Source organism: Mustela nigripes, chromosome 1 (assembly GCF_022355385.1).
Source record: "Mustela nigripes isolate SB6536 chromosome 1, MUSNIG.SB6536, whole genome shotgun sequence".
Classification (NCBI taxonomy): domain Eukaryota; kingdom Metazoa; phylum Chordata; class Mammalia; order Carnivora; family Mustelidae; genus Mustela; species Mustela nigripes.
The window spans coordinates 85,220,989-85,242,085 of record NC_081557.1 but is presented as its reverse complement, the minus strand read 5'-3'; the positions used below and the strand labels follow the sequence as shown (position 1 = coordinate 85,242,085).

General features: G+C 47.4%; 1 protein-coding gene across 2 annotated transcripts; it reads right to left on the bottom strand.

Annotated features, from left to right (window-relative positions):
* Nucleotides 1-820: 820 nt before the first annotated feature.
* HEPACAM (hepatic and glial cell adhesion molecule) lies at nucleotides 821-16,636 on the bottom strand. 2 transcript variants are annotated; one of them, XM_059414487.1, is made up of 7 exons: nucleotides 16,266-16,636; nucleotides 5,869-6,210; nucleotides 4,864-5,145; nucleotides 4,468-4,567; nucleotides 3,724-3,953; nucleotides 3,510-3,580; nucleotides 821-2,991 (listed from the first exon to the last, which is right to left on the bottom strand). In XM_059414487.1, the coding sequence occupies exons 1-7, from the start codon at nucleotides 16,624-16,626 to the stop codon at nucleotides 2,689-2,691; spliced, it is 1,689 nt and encodes a 562-aa protein (XP_059270470.1). In that variant the 5' UTR covers nucleotides 16,627-16,636; the 3' UTR covers nucleotides 821-2,688. The 2 variants fall into 2 exon arrangements, with proteins under 2 accessions (XP_059270470.1, XP_059270481.1); XM_059414498.1 differs by having other exon boundaries at nucleotides 3,880-3,953; nucleotides 16,266-16,631.
* Nucleotides 16,637-21,097: the final 4,461 nt, after the last annotated feature.

Here is a 21,097-nt window from a genome sequence, read left to right as displayed (position 1 = left end):
TGTTTCCTTCTATGTTTAGCAGCCTTTCATGGTCATACCAGCTTGACCTTAATCTTTGAAAATTTTAGGAGATGCCTTTCTCCAGGGAGGATTTGCATTTTTATTTTGGGAGCTTGGGACTCCCTTCTGGGATACCAACTTAATCCAGGAGTCTTGGGCTCAGCTCCCCCACCCTGCCACTAACTGAAGTCTAGTCTTCCATTACTGTGCTAAAATAAACATTTGCTCCTGGATAATCGACATTTTATGAGTGCCAAGTAGTCTAGACTCACCTTATACTTGCAAGCTTTTATACAGGCTGCTCCTTTCCCCTGGAATATGTGTCCTTTTATCCTGTTTCCTCACCTGAATAACTAATCTCTCTAAGACTAAGTTCAAGCCTGTTCTCCAAGACACTTTGGCTGGCAACCCCTAATCTAGGTTAGATGATTCTCTTACGAGCTCTCAGGATCTGCTCTAATGACTTCAGTCATGGCATTTTTCACACTGTATTGTAATAACCTGCTTGCTCACCTGTCTTCCTCCATGGGACTGTCTTCTGGCTAAGGGTCATGGCATAGTTACACTGTTTCCCCAGTGTCTCACACAGGGCCTAGTCCAAGGTAGATCAACACATTGGTTGAATAAATGAGGGAGCACTGGAATGAATGAATGAGTGAATGGGTGAGTGAGTGAGTGGTGATTTGGAGTGGACAACTCGGGATTTGCAGAGACGGTGAAGGATGATAAAGAAAGACGAGAAGCAAAAGGAAAAGGGAAATGACTAGCTTTTTTAAGCTCCTTGTTTTGTTCTCTTTGCTTAAGTGCAATAAAGTTGTCCTTTCATTTCATCAAAAGTTTATTGAACATCCAGTATGTGCTAGGCACTCTGCTAGATGCTGGTAATACAAAGATGAAGATCAAAACAAAACAAAACAAAAACAAAACCACTTCCTTACTTATCCCCCCAACCCCAGATTTAAGGCAGATTTGGCTTGAGCCTGGGAAGCTGGCCCCTCAGGGATTTAGCCCCAAGCCATGGGGTATAGCATGCTCTCCTCCCCCCCTTACTTCAACCCTGCCTCCCAAAACAGAACAGCCTGTATCCCTTCTCCAAGCCCTGCATCTTCCACCTGCCTGAGCAACTTTCCCCTGCAGGCAGGAGCTCATTCTGGATGAAGAACCCAAAGTTAGGGGAGCAGTTCTGGCCAAGAAGGGAAAGCCGCAAAGGCACCTGCTCAGTGAGCCTTGGAGAAGTGCACGGGGACAGGGAGCTGGGAGGGGCATGCTGTCGAGGTAAGGGTGAAGGGGGCCAATTAGAAATGTTGTTGCCCTTGCGGCTGGAACAAAACTTGCCCCAGTGTGGAGTGGTTGGGGACAGGGGTGTTTCTCTGTAGGATGGTGGAGAGTCGGGGCTGGAGCTCAGGAATTTGGGGTGTGGCCAGGGATGCAAGGACCCCTACAGGCATCAGGGACGGGAGGTTAGAACACAGATGCCCTCCTTCTCTTACAGATTTTTAATTGTCCTCACTGCTCACACAGTAGATTACTGTGTCTCCTGCAAACTGTTCAAGAGGCAGTGACATGGGCATAACCTGGTGATGCAGGGGCCCAACCTCTCTATAATTCTATGCTTCTATGCAAGTCTGCCCTTGTCCTATCTCCTGGGATCTAAGTATCCTGGAACAAGGCAGGTGGGAGGCTGGAGGCCAAGCGTTGGAGTTTGTCTCCTTACCATTGTGGGCAGCAGTAAGCCTCCTCCTCCTCCCCTTCCCCACCATCATTCTGCAAACTGGAACCTTACACTCTTAGAGCTGAAGGAAGCCCAAGGACCTTTCCCAGGGATCCTGATTGTTTGAAAGGCTTGTTTTGTAAGGAAGCTAGGGAGAAGGCATAGGTGTGAGGGTTTAAAACAATTTTTTTTCTTCACTTAATCTAGCTTTCTGGGTCACGGGAGTGAGAACCTCCTTCTCTATAGGAATAGAGAAGGAAAGAATGCTTGGTAGCCCCTGACCGAGGCTTTGGGAGGACATCAAGCTCTGGAGGGTTGAATCCTTTGCCCTTGCTAGGGCGCAGGTCGGGGGTCAAAGGAATGAATTTGACTCCTGCCTCACCAACTGGTACGTACCCAGGTACCAGATGCCCAGAGCAGGGCGCTATAAGGCACTGTAAGGCACTGTCTTCACAATAATTTCCCGGATGCTCAGAACTGTCCTCTGTGCACCCACTAACTGGCAAGTTTAGGACAGCTGTTCCTTTTGGGTAAGTGGCCTCTCTAATCCGAGCTTGCCAAGAAAGTGTCCCGGGAACAGGCGTTGGCTCGGAGGGGAGGAAGGTGGGTAGGAGCACAGAGCTCGGTAGGAAGGGCACAGGAGAGTCATGGGGGTTAGGCTACTGATGTTAGTTTCCATAAGACTCTTGGGGGATTGGGCCAGAAATTTAATAATCTATATGGTCCTAAAAGGGCACAGCCTATACCCACTGAGAACACAGCCGGTGAAACCAGGAGCAAACGCGACCCGGTTTCACCACTTGAGACACTCCTGGCTGCCCCACTGCGTCCCCATGCCTAGGCTGGCCCCCACGCGAGACCCCCGCGCCCTCGCGGGGACCTCCCCTGGCGGCAGCGGTCGCGCCCCCCACCCCAGCCTTCCCTGGGCACCCGCCTCTTTGCAGGGCGCGCCCCCACCCCGGGGGTCCCGAGGAGGCTCAGGCGCTGATCTCCACCGGGCTGGCCTCGTCTTGCTCGCGGATCAGGTGCACGCCCGCAGTCCGCAGTGTGCGCGAGGCGCTGCGCGAGCGGCCGGGCGAGCTCGGGGCCCGGGGTGGCGACGTGTGCGTCCGGCCGGTGGCTGGGGAGCGCGCGGGGGAGCGCGGGTAGCGGCGGGCCGAGCGGATGGGCAGCCCCGGCGAGCGGCCGGGTACTCCCGGCGACACAGAGTAGCCCGGCGGGCCAGGCTCAGTAGTGCTCCGAGGCTCCGGGGCGGGGTTCTCCTCGGGCTCCGGGGAGTCCTGCAAGGACACGCGCCGCCAGGGTGAGCGCCCCGTCGGGGGCGCTGGGCATACGGAGCTGAAGGAGCAGGGTTCCCTCTACTCTCCCACCCGGTGCAAGACGGCAGACAGAGGTCTGGCCATACAGACCCTTCGTGGTGCCTGGTAGGTAACAGGTGCTCGGTAAATGCTGACATGCATTAACTTGAGCGCTCTGTGCCCTTAGTCTCCTCTTCCCACTTGTCTGGCCCAGCCTGAGACAGACTCCGTTGTAGATCAGTGGGGGAATCATCAGAGTTAGAATCCAGAGACCTAGAAGCCTAGATCTGCCACTTAATGTGTATTTACTTGTTTGATCCTGGGCAAGTCATTTCACCTCTGTCAGCCTTATTTTTCTGAGCCCTAAAGGGCGGGTGACACAATTATTTCCCGGTTCCTCGGAGTGCTATAAAGAGAGATCAGTTCCATGTGGCTATGGCACCCCGGAACGCAGTAGGGCTCACTGTGTGTTTGTGGGGCACTGACCCAAGTGTACTCACCTTGTCTTTCAGGATATACAGAGCCATGGGGTTCTTCCGCTCCTGCTCGCCGCCCCGTGGGAGGGTATCCGCTGCGCAGAGCGAAGAGTGGGGGTGGCTGGCGCCGTACAGGACCCTTTCCACCAGCCAGCACCTACACTCTTCGCTCCCCGAGGAGCCGGTCAAGGCCCCGCCACAACCTCCACCAAAGGATCCAGAATACCTGGGGTCCTACCTTGGCTGCACGTCTCCCTGCTCTGCAGTCTTCGTGCACTTGGTGGAGGAAGGGGCCCTGCACAGCTGGCTTCCTTGCGGCCCACTTCTGCCTTTTCCCAGCAGCCCACTGATCTGAGTGCCGATGGGATGGGTGAGTGGGTGGCTGGGAGCTCACCTTCTGGTTTCAGACGGTCGTCGTTCTGGTCCATATATTCCAGGGAGCTCTGCTTCTCCAACTTCCTCTTCTTCCTGCAAAGCAACCCAGCAGCCTCTGAACAGAATTGTCGAGTGTGAGCAGGGGAGGGTCTGAGGGGCAGGGTCTCGAGAGGAATCTGGTGGCCACAGAGAGGCCTTGTAACAGGAGGATGGGCTGGGGGCAGCGGGAGTGGCAATAGCCCGTGAGCTTTAGAATGAGTCGCCTCTGTGGCTGGCATCGCCGGCAAGTCCCCGAACACTGAGTCTCAGTGTTATTATCTGTAAACTGCGGATAATCATAACGCACTTCATTAACCACAACCCCCATGCCCCGCCCAAAAAAGGTGCCCTAAGGGAAACCATTGTTTGAGGGGAGGGGCTGTTGGGGGTTGTGAGCCCAGAATGTATAGTTCCATATGCATTATGTGCAAGGCTAAGGAGGGATCTCCGGGGAAAGAGGTGCAGGGCCCTGGGGGGATGGGCATTTAAGAGACTAAGAAGACTAGAGCATGGGGTGGGGATGGATGGAAGGATTAGGGCGCTCAGGGTGTGGAACTTGAAGAATTACCCAGACTTTTTGGAGGGTTTCCAGCAGGCACAGACTGTCACTAAGGTCACAAGGAGGAAGATGCCTCCTGTGGACAAGATGATGTAGAGGGAGCTTCTTCCTGGGAAGAGAGAGAGAGGTCGAGAGGTAGGAAAGGGTTCAGAGGGGAACAAGTCTGGTGAGGAGAGCTCCTGTGGCAGAAGGAAGAGAAAAGGAGCCCCAAGAGGCTTGGCTGGCCTATGGCAGGCGGAGCTGGCTAAGCCCACTTCCCACCGGTTGCTGGCCTCCGTGGAGAGCTGGCCCATCCCTGCCTCTCTCTCCCCATCTAGGGGACCTCTGTCTGGGCTGTCCTCAGTCCCTCACAGTGCCGACCTCTCAGGATTTGGAGTTCCAAGGGCAAGAAGACAGGGCACTCACTGTAAACGGTGATCTTGATAGGCAGGCTGCGGCCCTCACTGATGGGGTTCTCCACGACACAGCTGTACAGGTCATCGTCTTCCATGAGCACGCGGGTGATGGTGAGCACCTTGTGGTCAGGGGACAGGAGCATTCTCGAGTCATTGAGGAGGGGTTTGCCATCCTTCAGCCAGGTGTAGCTGGGCTTGGTGCCGTTCTCGTGCGAGCAGTTCAGGGTGAAGGCCTCGCTGAGCTCCAGCACAGTGGTGGAAGCCACTAACACCTGTGGCCTGGAAATGGGCACTGAGTCCCAGAGGTGGGAGAGCCTGTGAGCCGGAGCCAAACAGTGTCTCCCCTCCACTTCGTAACTCCCCGCCTTCCAACATGTTGCAACTCGATTTGTGGTCTGAGAGGCCCTTTAGGGATCATCAGTCCAATCTTTCCCCATAATCCACCCATTCATTCATTCATTCATTCATTTCTTTACCTATTATTTGTGGAGCACATACTAAGCACAGAGGGTACAATGCTGAATAAGACAGCCATGGTCCCTGCCCTCACAAACCTTCCCTTCCTTCTTCTCAAATGCCTTTTCAAGATGTCTTGAAACTGGCCCAGCCTGGAACTTATTTCAGTTGGGCTAAACCTAGGTTCCAAATGTCTGGGTTCCAGTATTGGCTCTATCACATACCAGCTGTATGACCTTGGGCAAGTTAGTCAACCTCTTCGTGGCTCAGGCTCTGTATCTACAAAATGGGGTAAGTTATATTAACTATGCCTACATTATTATCAGCATTAAATGAGTCAAGATATGCAAAACACTTAGACTAGTTTCTGGCCCACAGTAAGCACTCCGTGTGCATTAGCTGTGTCCTGTCTGCCAAAAAACTCTGATGCCCGACTGTCTCACTCTCAGCTTCCAAGTGGTTTCTGTGATGGTATGCCCAGGATCTGGCTAGTGTACTGGGCAGTCCCTGCCCAAATCTCAGGACCAGTCCCGTCTCCGTCCCTGTCAGAGCACTTTACCATCCACAGTGAGGTTGATGGTCTTCTCCCCGGTGAACGTGTCATCCGTGATGGAGATCTCAACCTCATAGGTGCCTTCGTCGGCCAGCTGCAGGTCACTGAGAAGCAGGGAGCCATTTTCGAAGAGGCGGATGCGGTCTCGGTAGTCAGGCCGTAAGGTGCCAATGACCTCTGTGCCAATGGACTGTACCACGGTCACTGGCTTGTCCCTCTTCAGCTGCCACTTCACCACGGGCTTGTCACTGCTCGTGCTGCTGTACTGCACGGAGAGCAGGGCTGACTTCCCCACCGTGCCATGGATCAGGCGCACCGGGCTGGTGATGTTCACCCCCTCCAGCGGCTCTGTGGACGGACACCCATGGGGAGAAGGCAGTATCAGACCCTTGGCTCCCTAACCCTCTCCATCCTTTATGTCCCCAGTTGTCTTCATGCCTCACCCTCTGGGCTCCTCATGCCCTGTCAGTCCTTCCTTCTTAGCCCTGATGCCATCTCCATACCCACGATAGCTCTGGGCCTCTCTGATCCTCCATCACCCTCACACCCATCCCATTGCCCTCAGTCCTTCTTTTCACTGGCCCTCTCTCTGCCTCTGGTGGTTTTCTCCAGTACCTTTCTCTTGAGGAAGACCTCCAACTAACCCACACACTATGTGCTCCATTCACAGAAACATTTATTGAGAACTTCCCATGTGCCAAGTACTGCTCTGTGCCCTGGGGATGTATCAACGAGCAAAACATAGACCTCAGGATGAGTTTGTCAGATTTGCTTCTTGATTGGGGATTGGGAAAGTAGGGAATGGAGAAGCGTGGAAACAGAGATTCATAGAGAAGGGAATGTGCCACAAGACAGTGCCAATAAAGGGGAAGTTTAGGGGCCCTTCTTCATTCATACTGAGAGTCTCCTCTTTCCTTGCCCTGGTGGCAAGGAACACTTTACTAGGCCTGCCCAGGGCTGAACAGTTCTTCAGCTGAGTAGTTGGTTTTGGAAATACACCCAGGCCCCAGCCCAACAGGCAACCCCTATACAAGAGGGATTTGGGATGGGCAGAACAAAGAGTTTGGAATCAGAAGACCTTGTAAGATTGGGCTCTACCATTTCAGGTTATGTGGACCTGGGCAAGCCATCATTCTAGGCCACATTCTTCTCATTTAGAAAATCAGGATACAAGTAACAACAAGAACTTCCTCATCAGGTTCACAAAGGAAAAGCACAACACATACATCACCTACTGTCATGTAGTGGAGAGAACACACGAGTGAACATCAGAGACTTGGGACCTTATTATTGACTTAGGACCTAGGAGAAGTCACTTCTCTGTTTGGGACTCAGGTAGGTAAAATAAGTGGCAAACCTGATGTTACAACCACTTGTTCCAGCCCTGCCATTCTGGGATTTTGCCATCGTGTCCAGTGGTTATCCCATCTAGAGTTGGATCTCATATTTCAGAGATCTCTTAGGGGGCTTTGGGACCTGAACCGATGCCATTCATTGGTGTAACATGTCCTTGTAGAACATTACGACTACCCAAAGGAAGGTCTTCTGGAGAGGACGTCAGTTGCAAGCAGGGCTGAGGTTAGCTAAACAGACACTTACAGGTCAGGTTCTCAGTCCCTCTGTACCCCCAGCTGCTCTCTCTGATGGTCACTGCCTCTGAAGTTCCCTGTATCTTTCTCCCACTCTCCCACTCTGCTACTATTTTTTAAATTGGGGGAAGTTAAGTTGTACCTTTCCCTTCTTTATTCTCCTCCTTGAGCTCAAAGGACCCAGCCCAAACCAAGAGGGCATTAAACTAAAAGGTGAGTTATGGAGATCAAAGCAAATGTAATAAGCCTATTCAGTCCATTTTTGGAACAAGCTCTTTGTTAAGGAGTGAGCTCATCACCTTTGAAAGGGGTCGAGGAAAGGCCCATTGCTGTTCTTTCACTTCTTTGTGCTTTTTCAGTTTCCTCCTATGCATAGGGAGGTTGTGAGCCCTGATGATCACAAGGGGTCTTCTCAACTCTGGCATTCTATGATCCCTTACCTGCCAGGTATGTTAGAACCATAAAACCTTAAAAGTGGAAGAGACTATTTGAATGATTAAAGCTGCCATATGTAGGACTATGATATATTCTTTAAAAAAAAAAAAGACTCATTTATTTATTTGAAAGAGAGAGAGCACACAAGAGAGCAAGGGAGGGGCAGAGGTAGAGAATCTCAAGCAGACTCCTCCCTGAGCATGGAACCCAATGCAGGGCTGGATCTCATGACCCGAGCTGAAACCAAGAGTCAGTTGCTTAACCAACAGAGTCACCCAGAGACCCCCTAGGCTTGTTATCAAGAGGATTTTTGATTTGGGGGAGGTAGATGGACAAAATCAAATATTTTCAAATATTTTTTTTTTTTTTTTTTTAAAGATTTTATTTATTTATTTGACAGAGAGAGATCACAAGTAGGCAGAGAGAGAGGAGAGGAAGCAGGCTCCCTGTTGAGCAGAGAGCCCGATGCGGGACTCGATCCCAGGACCCTGGGATCATGACCTGAGCCGAAGGCAGCGGCTTAACCCACTGAGCCACCCAGGCGCCCCATTTTCAAATATTTTTTATTGAAGATATTTTTTCCCCGTAAAAGCATGTATAAGAATGAAAACAAAGTCTAGTTCTGGCTCAAAGATTTGGTAGAAGAGATGGTGGGGACCAGACTCCTGTCCTCCCCAATAATTTGGGGCACTACTAGGAATCCCGCTGGCTCAGACTGAAATCCATTTGATCACATAATACTTCAAATTTCTTCCAGCTCTCAGTTTCTGTGATTGTTTTTTTTTTTTTTAAAGATTTTATTTATTTATTTGACAGAGAGAAATCACAAGTAGTCGGAGAGGCAGGCAGAGAGAGAGAGAGGAGGAAGCAGGCTCCCTGCTGAGCAGAGAGCCCGATGCAGGGCTCGATCCCAGGACCCTGAGATCATGACCTGAGCCGAAGGCAGCGGCCTAATCCACTGAGCCACCCAGGCACTCTTTGTGATTGTTTAGGTGGGATTTCTTCCCTAGCCACTGCGAGGTCTCAGGTTTGGCTTGATTTAGAAAAACAAGTTTTCAGAGTTCCCTTAATAGGCAAATAGACTTTGGTATGTGGGACTTCAGATGGCCCTGAGAAAAGTCATTGAGTTTCTTTAAAGGCCATGGTGGTGATGAGTAAATGGTTGGGGAACCTCTGTTCAGGACACAGTTGGAAGCAGTGGGGTGTGTATGCGTGAGGGTTGTATATGCAGAAACGTCCTGCATCAAACTTTGAGGTTCTCCATCCAGGAGGTTGGGAAGTGACAGTCCCAGCTCCAAGGAAAAGTGGAAGGGATTCCCCCTCCCTTTCATCTTCTCTGGCCCTCCCTTGAGATTCCCCTGTGTCCTGTACAAGGTCCTATGGTCCTTTTGTGATGTCTTCCCAGCTCAGATCAGTTCTTTTTGTCAGTTTAAATTTGATTCTTCTGCATAAAAACATTGGAAAAGCTACCGCATTATGGATTGCCTTAGGCTTCACCTTCCTTTAGGTGGGCACCTTTCTTGTGTGCAGGAACATGGGTATGACCATGAGTCGCAGGGATGTATGTACACATGTTCAGAAATGAATGGAGCAGTCTTTCCGAGAAGTTAACAAAGAAAGTATTTTGCTGAGCAAACCCTGTTTCCAAAAACTCTAGCCAAAATTAGAGTTGGTATTAAGTTCAGGGTTCTACAACTTTCAAGGGACACAGAGAACTGGGACAGGGGCCAAAGCAGGACACAGAAATGAGGAAATGGCTGTAACAACTATGATCCACAGTGGAAATAAAAGGGGCTAGGGCTATTCAACCTTGAGAAGTGATTAACTTAATCATGGTCCTTGAGTCTCTGAGGCATCATTATATAGAAAGTCTCTGTTCCCACTAGAGGCTGAACAAAAGGAAATTGACATCACAGCAAGATTTACCTGTCAACTTAAACTGTGCCATACTGATAGGTGGCCTCTCTCAAGGAGGGTTTTGCCCAGCAGTGACAACCAAAGAATGTTAAGCTTTAAAATATGAGAATGTATATGCCAGTGGCCTTGGATTCCCTTAAAGCCTCTTCCTTTAAAGGAATCATCATCTCTTCATTTTTCTATGTTCCTTTATGCTTGGCATAGTTTTCCTTTTACCAGTATTTGCCTGAAATTTTCCTTTTAAAAGTGTCACTGAGATGATGCCAAACAGGTATTCTAGGATTTGGTCTTTTACACCTAATCCATACTCATGAGCACCATGGGCTGAAGTTATATCCTTTTTTATGGGTTTTTGTCTTGTTTGGGTCTATCATCACAAAGAAGTCCCTCTGGCCATCACAGATACCCTTCTCTGACCTTTCTCCAATTCTATTATTATTATTATTATTATTATTATTGAGGTGAAGTGAGCAGAACTGCATACAAAAATCCAAGGATGGTGAATGTTTATAGCAGCAATGTCCACAATAGCCAAACTATGGAAAGAACCCAGATGTCCATCAGATGAATGGATAAAGAAGATATGGTTCATATATACACAATGGAATTCTATGCAGCCATCAAAACCCCCAAAATCTTGCCATTTGCAACAATGTGGATGGAACTAGAGAGTATTATGCTAAGCAAAATAAGTCAATCAGAGAAAGACAATTATCATATGATCTTTCTGATATAAGGAATTTAAGAGGCAGGGCAGGGAGGTCATGGGGGGAAGGGGTTGGAAAATGAAACAAGATGGGACCAGGGAGGGAGACAAACCATAAGAGACTCAATCTCAGGAGACAAACTGAGGGGTGCGGGGAGATGGAGGAGATAGGGTGTCTGGGCTATGGACACTGGGGTGGATGAGTGCTATGATAAGACTGATGATTCACAGTCCTGTACCTCTGAAGAAACAAATACATTATATGTTAATTTTAAAAAGGATGGAAAAAAGAGAGAAAAGAGAAAAAGAATCCACGGGTAGCACATAGTGTGGTTTTCTAAAGGGAAAACATTTTGCTTTCTGCTTTTGGTTTTTAATGTTCTTCCTAGTGATCAATGCTCTGAGAATAAGCCCCTTTTTTGTCCTGTCCTATAGGTGCCCTACTGATTACATACTTGTTGAGGTTACTGTGTTGGGTTCTCCTGTTGGTATCCTGTTGAGACCTCCAAGGGCCAATAAGAGTGTGAACTCATTTTAAGTGTCAGTCATTCAGGAACACAGGAGAAAGCCAGGAAACAGAAAGTGTGAAGAAGGCCCTTGGGATCCAGGAAGAGAGAGGTCTTTGTAGCTTTCTATCTGTACTTTAAAGTGTATAGATGTTCAGTGATGTGTATATAGCTAATAGGTATTAAGATGGCACACAGAGATTTACCCTGTTTTAGATCAGAACAAGCACTGCTGTTAAGCTGTCAACTCTCCAAAACTGACTTATAAATGTAATACAATACCAACCAAAATTGTAGGAGGTTAACCTTGTGATAGTGCACAAGACTAGACAAACAGATTAGTGGAATAGAACAGAGAGTCTAAAAATAAACTTTATATGACCACTTGACTTATGAAAAGGTGATGCTTCAGTGCTCTGGGGGGGAAAGGATTCTTTCTGCAATAAATAGTGCCAGGCCATCTAGGAAAGAAATGAATCTTGATCCTTACCTCACACCTTACACAAACGTCAATTCTACGTCAATTATGGATCTAAATGGGAAAGGTAAAACAACATTAAAAAAAAAAAAAAGGAAAACATAGGAGAATATCTCTGTGCCTTGAAGGCAGACAGATTTCTTAGGACACAAGAGTGAAACCCATAAAAGAAGGAAGTGATACATGAACACAATAAAATTAAGAGTTTCTGTCATCAGAAGATACCAATAAGAGAGTAAAAGGCAAAAAAGAGAGAGAGAGAGAGAAAGGCAAGCTGCAGGATGAGAGATATTTACAAGGCATATATCCTACAAACGACTTGTATCCAAAGCATATTTCTTAAACTACAAATCAATACTTTTTTAAAAAATCCAGAAAACTTAGTAGAAAATGGGCAGAAGACTTAGAAGAGGTACTTCTAAGAGGTACTTCTAACTATCCAAATAATTACTAATGATATGAAAAAGATAGAACTTCCTTAATAATAATAATGGAAAAGGAATTTTAAACCATAATTTGATACCACCTCATACTCACTAGGGTGACTACAATGAAAAAGAGACACATATAGTTGCTGGTGAAGATGTGGCATGTCTGGAGCTGCTGGTGGGAAAGTGGATTGATCCAATCACTTTTGAAAATTGTTTGACCATATCTACTAAAGTTAAATACACACATATAACTCAGCAGTTTGACTCCTAGGCATATCCCCAAAGAAATGCGTACACCTGTTCACCAAAAGACAGGTACTAGAGTATCTTAACAACTGTCTCAATAGAGCCCCAAACTAGAAACAACCAAAGTGTCTATCAAAGTTGAATAGAAATATAAACTGTGGTATATTCCTACGATGGAATACTATAAGGCACTGAAACCAAACACATAACAATTTCAACAGCAACGCAAATGGATCTTACAGATTTGGTGTTCAGCGAAAGCAGATACAAAAGAATGCATGCGTACAATTCCATTTATACAAAGTTCAAAGATATGCAAAATTCATCTGTATTAGAAGTTAGGATACCACTGTAACCCTGGAGGGCAACGGTAACTGAAATAGAATGCACATGATTCTGAGGTGCCGAAGTGTTCTATTTCTTGATCTTGGAGTCTGGTTCCATGGGTTCATTCACATTTTAAAGGTTCTTTAAACTGTATCCTTAGGTTAAATGCATTTCCATACATAACTCTCTGTTAGAAGAAAAAGATAAGACCTACAATATGGAGGTAATCTTAGGGCTAAATGGATAGAAGCCAGGTGAGGGACTTCTTCCTCTTGGGCTCCTAGAGGATGGAATAGTTCTAGGATCTCAGAAAGTAAAATGTTGCCAGTCGGATTATTTAGATCTATGGCATGCCATGTTCATGTCTGTATGTCGGTGTTCTAGCCTCTAGAAAAAAACCTTGTTTGAATGTTTCATGAATTGGGCTGTGATCAGTTTAGGAAAGCCTCATTTGTCAATGTTAGGGACAAAGCATTAAAGACTGAGTGTTGGGCACCTGGGTGGCTAGTCTTGAAGCGTCTGTCTTTGGCTCAGGTCCTGGGATCGAGGCCTACATCAGGCTCCCTGCTCTGCAGGAAGCCTGCTTCTCCCTCTCTGCTCCCCCTGCTTGTGTTCCCTCTCTCGCTGAGTCTCTCTCTGTCAAATAAATAAATAAAATCTTTAAAAAAAAAAAAAAAAAAGAAGACCAAGTGTTTCTTACCCCCTTTAAGTGCTGATCATAGAAAACTACATTTCCCAGACTTTTTTGCACTTAGATATGGCTATGTGATTGACTTCCAGCCAATAGAAGCAGTGGAATTTATAGGTACCACTTATAGTTTAGAAAAACCTCTCTCCTGTTGTTCATTTTCTGGTTGTTTTGTTTTGTTTTGCTTTGTTTTTGTTTGTTTGTTTTTTAATTATTTACCTGAAAGAAATGGAGAAAAACCTCAGGGTAACAGGGTGACTACTGAAAACACATGTCAGAATTGATAGAGAGCTTTATCAACTTGGTCCCTGAGAACTTCACGGAACAGAGCTCTTCCTCATCCCAGGCCTGGACTAGAACTGTATTGTCCTATTACATAGTAATATGTACTATTACATGGAACTTAAATTTTAGAACATATTTGTTACAGAAGATGGCATTTTCCTAACATAGTGAGCACGGCAGAAATTCCTTGTGGGATCTTAGCTCTTTGTTGTTCTCTCAGCAATACCATGGCCCAAGCCTGCACTTACCTCTTACCCATTGTAGGTCATAACTAATATCCCATCAGCCTAGTTTTTATGTTGTGCTCTATTTACTGGCTCACATTTTCCCACACAGAAGATCCGTGGTCACCTTTTGTTTTTACCTGGTCACACTGACACTCAAGGTCTTTCTATAACTTTTTTCCTTACCATTTGATGACCTGAAAGAATTTAAGGACAGCTCTGACTTGTGTATTTCCCTGTGCACTTTGTATTCTCAATTCACTGCCTCCTTATTTTCAGCTCTGGTGGTTTCTTCCACTCACTGTAATTTCTACCGAGACCACTCTCACTAAGGTGAATAGTTACCTCTGAATTGCCATCTCCAACAAACCCTTTTAGTTGTAATATAATAATAACGGTTGAACTATAATTGGTTCTTGATATACTGGAAGTTTTTGACACATTTGATGCTCATTCTCCAAAAAACTCCCAACTCCCCTAACTTTTTGGACACCACAGTCTTTTAGTTCTCCCTCTGTCTCTCTCACTGTTCCTTCTTGGCCTTCCCAGAGGGCCTTTTTCCCCCTCTACCTTCCGCTACAAATCTTGGGGTTACTTGGGGTTACTTGTTTTTCCATGTTCAGCCCATTTTCTCCTCCTAGGTGATATTATCCATTCTCATTGTTCTGGATTTCACCTATAAGCTGACCTCTCTGCCCCCCACCCTCACCCCTGCTTTAGGCTATTTCACAATTTCCCATAGATGTCTCATGGGCATGTCAACCTAAGTACAGAGAGTACTCATGATCATACCCCCAACCCTGTCCCAGGTGTCACTTCAGGTTTCACACAGAAATCCTACTGCCCTCTCTGGATCCTCCCACTTCCTGTCAATCACTAGGTCCCGACCTTCCCTCCAAAATACTGTCTCCACATGCCCTGTTCCCCCTATTTTTATCCTAATTCCAGCTCATGTTATTTCTCTTTTGAACTATCACAATAGTCTTGTTATCAGTTACCTTGTGCCCCCCCGCAGCCCCAAATTGGTATGTTGAAGTCCTGACCCCCAGTACCTCAAATGGGATCTTATTTGGCAATGGGGTTATTGCAGATGTAATAAGCTGAGATGAGGTCATACTGGAGGAGAATGGGCCCCTAATCTAGTATGACTCATGTTCTGATAAAAAATGGAAATTGGACACAGACACAAGCATAAGAGAATGTCCTGTAAAGAGAGAAGTTCTGCTGCCCCAGCCCAGGAACTACCTAAAGCCAGCAGAGAGGCCTGGAACAGATCCTTCCTTAGCACCCCAAAGAGAATCTGACCTTGATCTCAATGTTTTAGCCTGCAGAACTGTGAGACTAGACATTTCTGCTGTTTAAGCCACCCAGTGTGTGGTTCTTTGTCCCAGCAGTCCTAGCAAATGGGTACAGGCTTCCCTGCCTATCTCGTTTGCCTCCAGCTTCTTCCCCAATGCCTCGCCGCGGAACGAGCTCTCCGAAACACAAGCCATCCAATACCCACTCTCCCCCTTCACTGTTTACAGATTATGTCCCAGGTTCCTTAGTATGGTTTACAAGGCTCTTGCCAAATTCACATTTTCCTCTCCAGCTAAGTTGAGTGGCTGGGCTGCCCCCAAATGCATGGTGCCATTTCAAAATATTGACCTTTGCCCATTTCCCCAACTATAATGCCCGTTCCCACACCTATTTAGTATTCTCATCTTTTAAAATGTAGTGCGGACATTCCCAGGACGCCTGTCCAAATATGCCTCCCCACCCCACCCTCCACCACGAGCACCAGCTTTGTGGATGGGGTAGGTGACATCTCTCTGATCCCGGGCCTCTTCTGTGTATCAGACACATAGGAGTTTCTGCATTTTATTAGAATGATCTTTGCATTGGTTTGCCCCAGTAAACTGTGAATTTGCCAGGCTCTCTGGAGTAGTGTGAGTATGTGTGTGTGTGTACACACCCATGCCCGCACACACACATACACAGACACACATCTATTTAAAGTAAGATCGGTTCTCTAAGGAGTTGGTAGGGGGCAGTACAGAAGGCAGGGGTCTATGGCATGGGGTGAGTTATGGATAGACTAGTGTGATTTCCAAAAACCAAAAACCAAAAACCAAATGGCTCATTATCTCCCAAGCTTATTTCATCTCCCTTGCTGTTTTACACTCAGGGCAGCCGGGGTGGGGGTTGGGGAGGCACAAAACCCAGATCTCCCCCACCTCTCCAAGCCCTATCATGATCCCTTGGAAAAAACGCCGGACTGGCCCACGCCAACAAGACATCCCATAAGAAATGGCCCACTGCCCTCTATCTAATGTACTGAATGCCGTGGGAGCTCCAAAGTCATGCAGCCTTTTGGGGGAGGGGCGCAGGGGCCGGGCGGGAGGCACAGAGAATGAAGAAATACATTCAACACTAATGCCTGAATTGACTGAGATGCTTCCCACGGCCGGCCGCTTAGCTCTCTCCCCTCCTCCCACCTTAAAGGCATTCTGACCTTCAGCTCTCCCTCCCTCCCTTTTGCAGATTGCGGGCCCCCTCTCCAGACCCTCTCTTACTCTTCTGGTCTCCTACCTGTCTGGATCAGAAGAAGGTAGACAAAAGGAGTGAGGCTCAAGGCACTGAAGGCTCTGGATGGGGCTCCCCTTTCTCTCTTCATTTTGGGTGGCGTTCTCCAGCTCCGGCGCACACAATTAGCATGATTTCTCCACTCTGGGCACGTCCCTTTGTACCACTCGGAGTTTCTCTGCCCGAGCACAACCCTGCCAACTTCCCTCTGAATACACAGAGCCCTGTGTATTGCTGGACTTGTTCTTTCCTCTCTTTCAGACCAGGCATTTTCTAGTTTCAAAGCACTACATCCCCGGGTCGGAAGGGGGTATCTGCTTAGGATATGATCCTCAGTGCGGGTTCTCATCGGATGGGTCCCATCCATTCTTTGCCTGCCTGTGCTGAGCCCCACTACCTACCAGGGGGTGATGAGGATTGGGGCTCAGTGAGGGGACTGGCCTGGGACACACACTGAACTGGATCTTGTGTCCCAACCTCCCCTGTCTCCACCTCACGCTCCGTGTTCCTGCAAAGGAGGGCGCGTGCCGGGGACAGACCTCCAATAAGCTCCAAAAAGGGAGGGAGAGGAGCTTTTAAAAAGCCCGGGGAAAGATAGACTCCAGAGAACCGCTGAAGAAATGGAAAATCCCTGCTCCTCCCCTAGGAAGAAGATTGGAAAATGGCTCGAATTCTATTATTTTCCTACCTGTCCACTTCCTGCCTGGCACTCTCTCTCCTATCACAGAACCACATAGATGCTGGGGACCTCTTTCCAGGAACCACTTTGTTCACTCCCCTGCCTCCAGCCAATTTTCTGGAACATGTCAGAACACAGATGAAGGTACTACTCTAACAGCCAGGATCCTGGTTCTGTTAGCAGCTTTGCTGCCTACTTATCTCCTCTTGTCTCGAGGATGTGATGAGAAGTATCCTCGCTCCCCCTGACCCCTGACCCCTGACTACTGTGTCCACACCTCTTCGGGAGGGCTGTCAATGGAATGTGTGCTTATGAACTGTGATGTCTTGTGATGGGCTTACAATCTCCTTAAGCCTCCAATTCCACATATTCTTTGTAGGGTATGTAACTTCGTTGTGGGATTTGTTGAGAGAATCAACAATAACTCAGTACAGTGGAGGGCCCTGGAAACTCTTTGTTAGGTAACATTTTAAACTTAAAAAAAAAAAAAAAAAGCAACCCCACTGCCTCTTCTTTTCTTTCATTCCTGTAGCAATCTTTATATTTTGATGAGATCAAAGTTTACAGCTCCCCTCTTGGTTGTCTCCGAGCCTGGTCTTAGTCTTGTAAATATGGTAGCTCCCTCTCAAAGGAGTCTTGTTCCGTATTGGAGAAAGCCTGAGTAGGCCAGTTTTTGAGAACGGAAGACTCATTGCATAGCTCATCTGAGCCAAAGGTTGGAGAGTCAAGGAGAGAAGCACTGGTTTTGAACTTCATGAAGGAACTCCAAAAAAATATTCTGAAATACATAAAGATTCCTTTTTTTTTTTTTTCCCCCATTTTGCATTTCTGTGTCTATGACTTTTCCCTAGACTTTTGCCTCTGGTAAAAGTTAGCATGGTTTCAGTAGACCTACAATGAAAAGGAAAAAGTCAAGATTAAGCTTCTGACATCTAAAACAGTGTTTGAGAGGCAGCAGCAAGACAAAAGGCTTATGAGCCAGTCTTTGTAAAGAACAAAGGATATTTTAATTTCCTTTAACTATCACTTCCAGCTATCACGAGCAACCTGCGGATGCGGACAGACTCACAGAGTTCTTCTGCTGTATAGTCTAGATAAAAGGCCTCTTGTGTCTGTGAGGGCTAGGCCTTGAGGCTTATTGTCTGAGGGTAAAGGAGGATATGATGTTCAGGAAATAGAAAGTCTGGAGGCCACCTTTTTTTAGCTTGAAGGACGATGGCAAGAAAAATGTGAGAGCTGGAGACCTAGGCGGAATCAAACTTCTCAGCATCCTCCCCTCCCCTTCCCTAGGGGTGGACCTTAAGCTCCTTATATCCATACAGAATACGCAAGAGACCCAAAGTATTCACAAGCTCCCTTAAGGGGACTGAGAAGTGCCCAGAGGACAAAGAACTGGCAACACCTGGGACCTGCCAGGCCTTGGGAAGGGTCGGCATGTGGCTCAGCAGGGAGTAGGGAAAATGCCAAACGCGCGTCCACAGACCCCAGCTCCGTCCTTGTCACGAGGTCTCCTAAGCCATACCGCATACACTCACCCCAACTCTCCTTAGACAGGAGCTGGGTTGGGGGAGGGAACTAAACACATTGAATAGTAGTTACATAAGTTGTTCCAGCAGTGACCAAGCCTCCTCAAGATAATGTCAAAATAGATGGGTCAGAATGAGTTTACCAGGATGGATTCATATGTAACTTTTCTCTGCTGCCTGGGGGCCGTGAGGGGGCACAGGTGGCGGGTCACAGCAGCCAGCCACAAAGGCATAAAGGGACTGTGGTTGCTTTGCGTGTCTGGGTATCCAAGGAGCAATCCTGCAATTTTTCTCCACGTCCTTCTAAGATGAGTAGACCTAAAGGAGCTTACACATCTTTCTCTCGTCAACCAGTGAGGGCTCTGATTGAAGGACTATGTCTTACTGGTCTCTGTAGTCCTACGGCCTAATATAGGACTGGGCACATAGTAGGTTCTCAGCAAACAGTTGCTGAATATGACAGGGATGAGAACTTGATGGGGGGGCCGGGGCACTTCTTAAGCGACTGGATACAAGGTCAGGGAGCTGGGACAGGGGCGTGAGGGCAGGGAGGGCACCAAATATCGACTACCGTTGACAGACCAGTTTGGGAGTACATATGAGGCACATCTTTGTGAATTCCCAGAAATAACTGGGATTCACTTTGTGGGGGTGGGGAGGGCCTTCCTCATCAGATAAGCAACTGGGTTACATACACATAAGGTCAAGCCAACTTGATTCCACACATAACATAACGTTTATCTCAGCTGTCCTCCATTACCTTGCATATGCTCCTTGGGTGTGTCTGTCTCATCTAATTGTTGAGGGTAGACTAGTCTTTGATTTTATGGGGATATCCAGATTCTAAGTATTACATTTCTTCAACGTCAAATGTCTATTTATACGTGTCGGTCTGATGAGTTCGGAGCTGAGGGACAGGAAAGAATTCTTGAGATGTCTTTGGTGCAAAATGGTGGTTTATTAAAGCACGGGGACAGGACCCATGGGCAGAAAGAGCTGCTGCCCCCAGGGTTTGTGAGGAGTGTTCCATTATATATTTGCAAGTTGGGAGGGGGTGAGGGATGGCTTAAGTCTCTAAGAAATCTTTGAAGCAAGGTTTCCAGGACCTTGAGGGGCCAGCTATTATGGGGGGGGGGGAGTTTATTCATGGTAATAAAACCATTTTGTGAGACCCTTTAGATGTATATCAGTGGGCCATATGCTTGGGAATGATTGTTGACGCTATCTTGGAGGGTTTAGAGATAGAGTTTCCAAAGGAATTGTTAAAGTAGACTTACAGGATCCTGGATGGGGGTATACAGGCTAGGATTGCCCTTTGCCCTTAGCAAAGCCAGGCCGTTGAGTCCCTAGAGGAATGTCACTCTGCCTATTTTAAGGGCTTGTCAGTGGGTAAGGAAATTTAATCATTTTTCTTTTGCCTCTGTTTCCCACATCAGGTCTGTGTGTCCCACTTTGGGATCAGAAAATATTACCGAGGCCATTTCCTCATTAACCTGGGAGATTCTCCGGTGCAGGGACCGTAACTCTTCATTCTTATGAGCCTCCTCACTGGGCCCACTTTTGAGCGAGGCTTAATGCAGCGGTTGAAGTAGATGATGTAGACGGACTGCTTGACTGCCAATGGTAATGCCCTTCCTTAGCCAAGACCCGGGCCCGTTTCTCCTCTGAGCACTTCACAGATGCATTTCCAAAGACACTGACCCCTCCTGAGCAGTGTGGCCCCGTCCTCTTGGCTCTGCTGTGCACAGTTGCTTCCGGCCACTCTTCGTTGGTCCCACTGGGGCGCTGAGACTGGACTCCTCACCCTTGCACCCATGGCAGCCCTAGCCTGCTGCACTCAGACGTCTGTGCTGAGCACCCAGATGGTGCCCTTGAGGCTCAGAATGGAGCCCCCAAAACACACATGCACACACACACACACACACACCTGTCAACGTAAACTCACAAGTGTTCCACCCCCAGGACAGGAGGCAATGCCTTATTTTGAATAAGTTACCACTCTACATAGACCTTTATGGGAAATGCTGGTGGGCGGGGGAAGCTGGCTGGGGGATTATAAAAATGAGCTCTGACTTCAGAGAACTGAAGGTCTTGCAGGAAGGGCAGAACAGTAGATTCACTCCACAGCAAGAGACATTCGGGATTACCTTTTCCCACCTCTCCATTTCTGAGATGAGGGAGTGGAGGGACAAAGAAGTTAAGTAACATGCCCAGAGTGAAACTCTTATGTAAGTCCAACCGAGGACTCCTGAAGTTACTTTATTGTAGAGGCAAGAAGAAGTAACACACACACACACACACACATTGGTAGGTAAGTACCAATTTTAATAATTCGACCATTAGATTTAAGAACATCTCCACCCAGCTGGCTTGTTTCTTTGTCTCCAGGCTATAGGAAGAACGCACTGGCATTGATGATCTTACTGGAGAGCTTCTGGCCATATTGACCATAGTGATCAGTGGTAATTTTTATATTTAACACTCTCCTTTCTTTCTCTCCATTCACTTCCTGGTATTGAATCATATCTTTTCTTGCATTAGACTGTAAATCGTCTTTGGTAGCGGAGTGAAAAGAAGTCTTCCAACAAATGGCACCAAAATTCCTCTTAAGGAATTGTCTTTAGCCAGAAAAA